We start from the raw sequence: 688 nt of genomic DNA, 5'->3' as shown, positions 1-688 counted from the left end.
ATTCAATTGGTTCAAACTGCTTGTTTGTACATACACTTGGCAGGGGTAAAAAATCATTGATCACTGAAGTCACTTTTGTTTTCAATGGGTGATTACAGCTTGATACATTATTCCAACTTTATTCAAACCAATATCGATATTTTACAAAATTTAGTTGCTGTCTTGCTGATAATATCGACCATTTTGTGTTTGCTGACAATCGACAAATCACTAAAAATACGTCCGATATAAATCAATAATCAGTCGTGCTCTAGGGTTGATATATATTGGTTATCCTCAGCATCTGTAATGTTATGTCTATGCTATAGATCGCCACGCACACGCCACCGATGCAGAGAAAGCAGCGACCGAACACGAGTTTAAAGAAGTCGGTGAAGCTTATGCTGTTCTTAGTGACCAGAAAAAGAGGTAACTTATCCTAAAAGAAACTTACAGCATGATTCAGGTTTTTTAAATACATGACAATATACTGGCAGGAGGTGTATGAAGCAAGACACCTGTGTTATAACGACTGTCGCCCGCCATGCGAGGATAAATATTTAATACAGTTACCGCAATTTCTCCAACTAAGTAGTACCTCGAACAGCTTGCAGAATTATCAAAAATATCTTAAAAGTTATCAAAATTACCCTTCTCCACAGAGGGAGGTTTGATCGCGGTGAAGACTTAGACGGGCCTTCCATGCAAG

At 38.2% G+C, this 688-nt stretch overlaps 1 protein-coding gene across 1 annotated transcript in view; it reads left to right on the top strand.

Moving 5' to 3' along the window:
- The window catches only part of LOC100186685 (dnaJ homolog subfamily C member 7-like), an 8,631-nt gene extending 7,943 nt beyond the window's left edge, over positions 1-688 (top strand). Inside the window, exons 12-13 of the mRNA XM_026835903.1 lie at positions 309-408; positions 642-688. Of these exons, the coding sequence (XP_026691704.1) occupies positions 309-408; positions 642-670 (129 nt within the window). The 3' untranslated portion in view covers positions 671-688. The remainder of the gene's footprint in view (positions 1-308; positions 409-641) is intronic.

The sequence above is a fragment of the Ciona intestinalis genome, chromosome 9, assembly GCF_000224145.3.
Source record: "Ciona intestinalis chromosome 9, KH, whole genome shotgun sequence".
Classification (NCBI taxonomy): Eukaryota; Metazoa; Chordata; class Ascidiacea; order Phlebobranchia; family Cionidae; genus Ciona; species Ciona intestinalis.
This window is presented reverse-complemented; position numbering and strand designations above follow the sequence as displayed.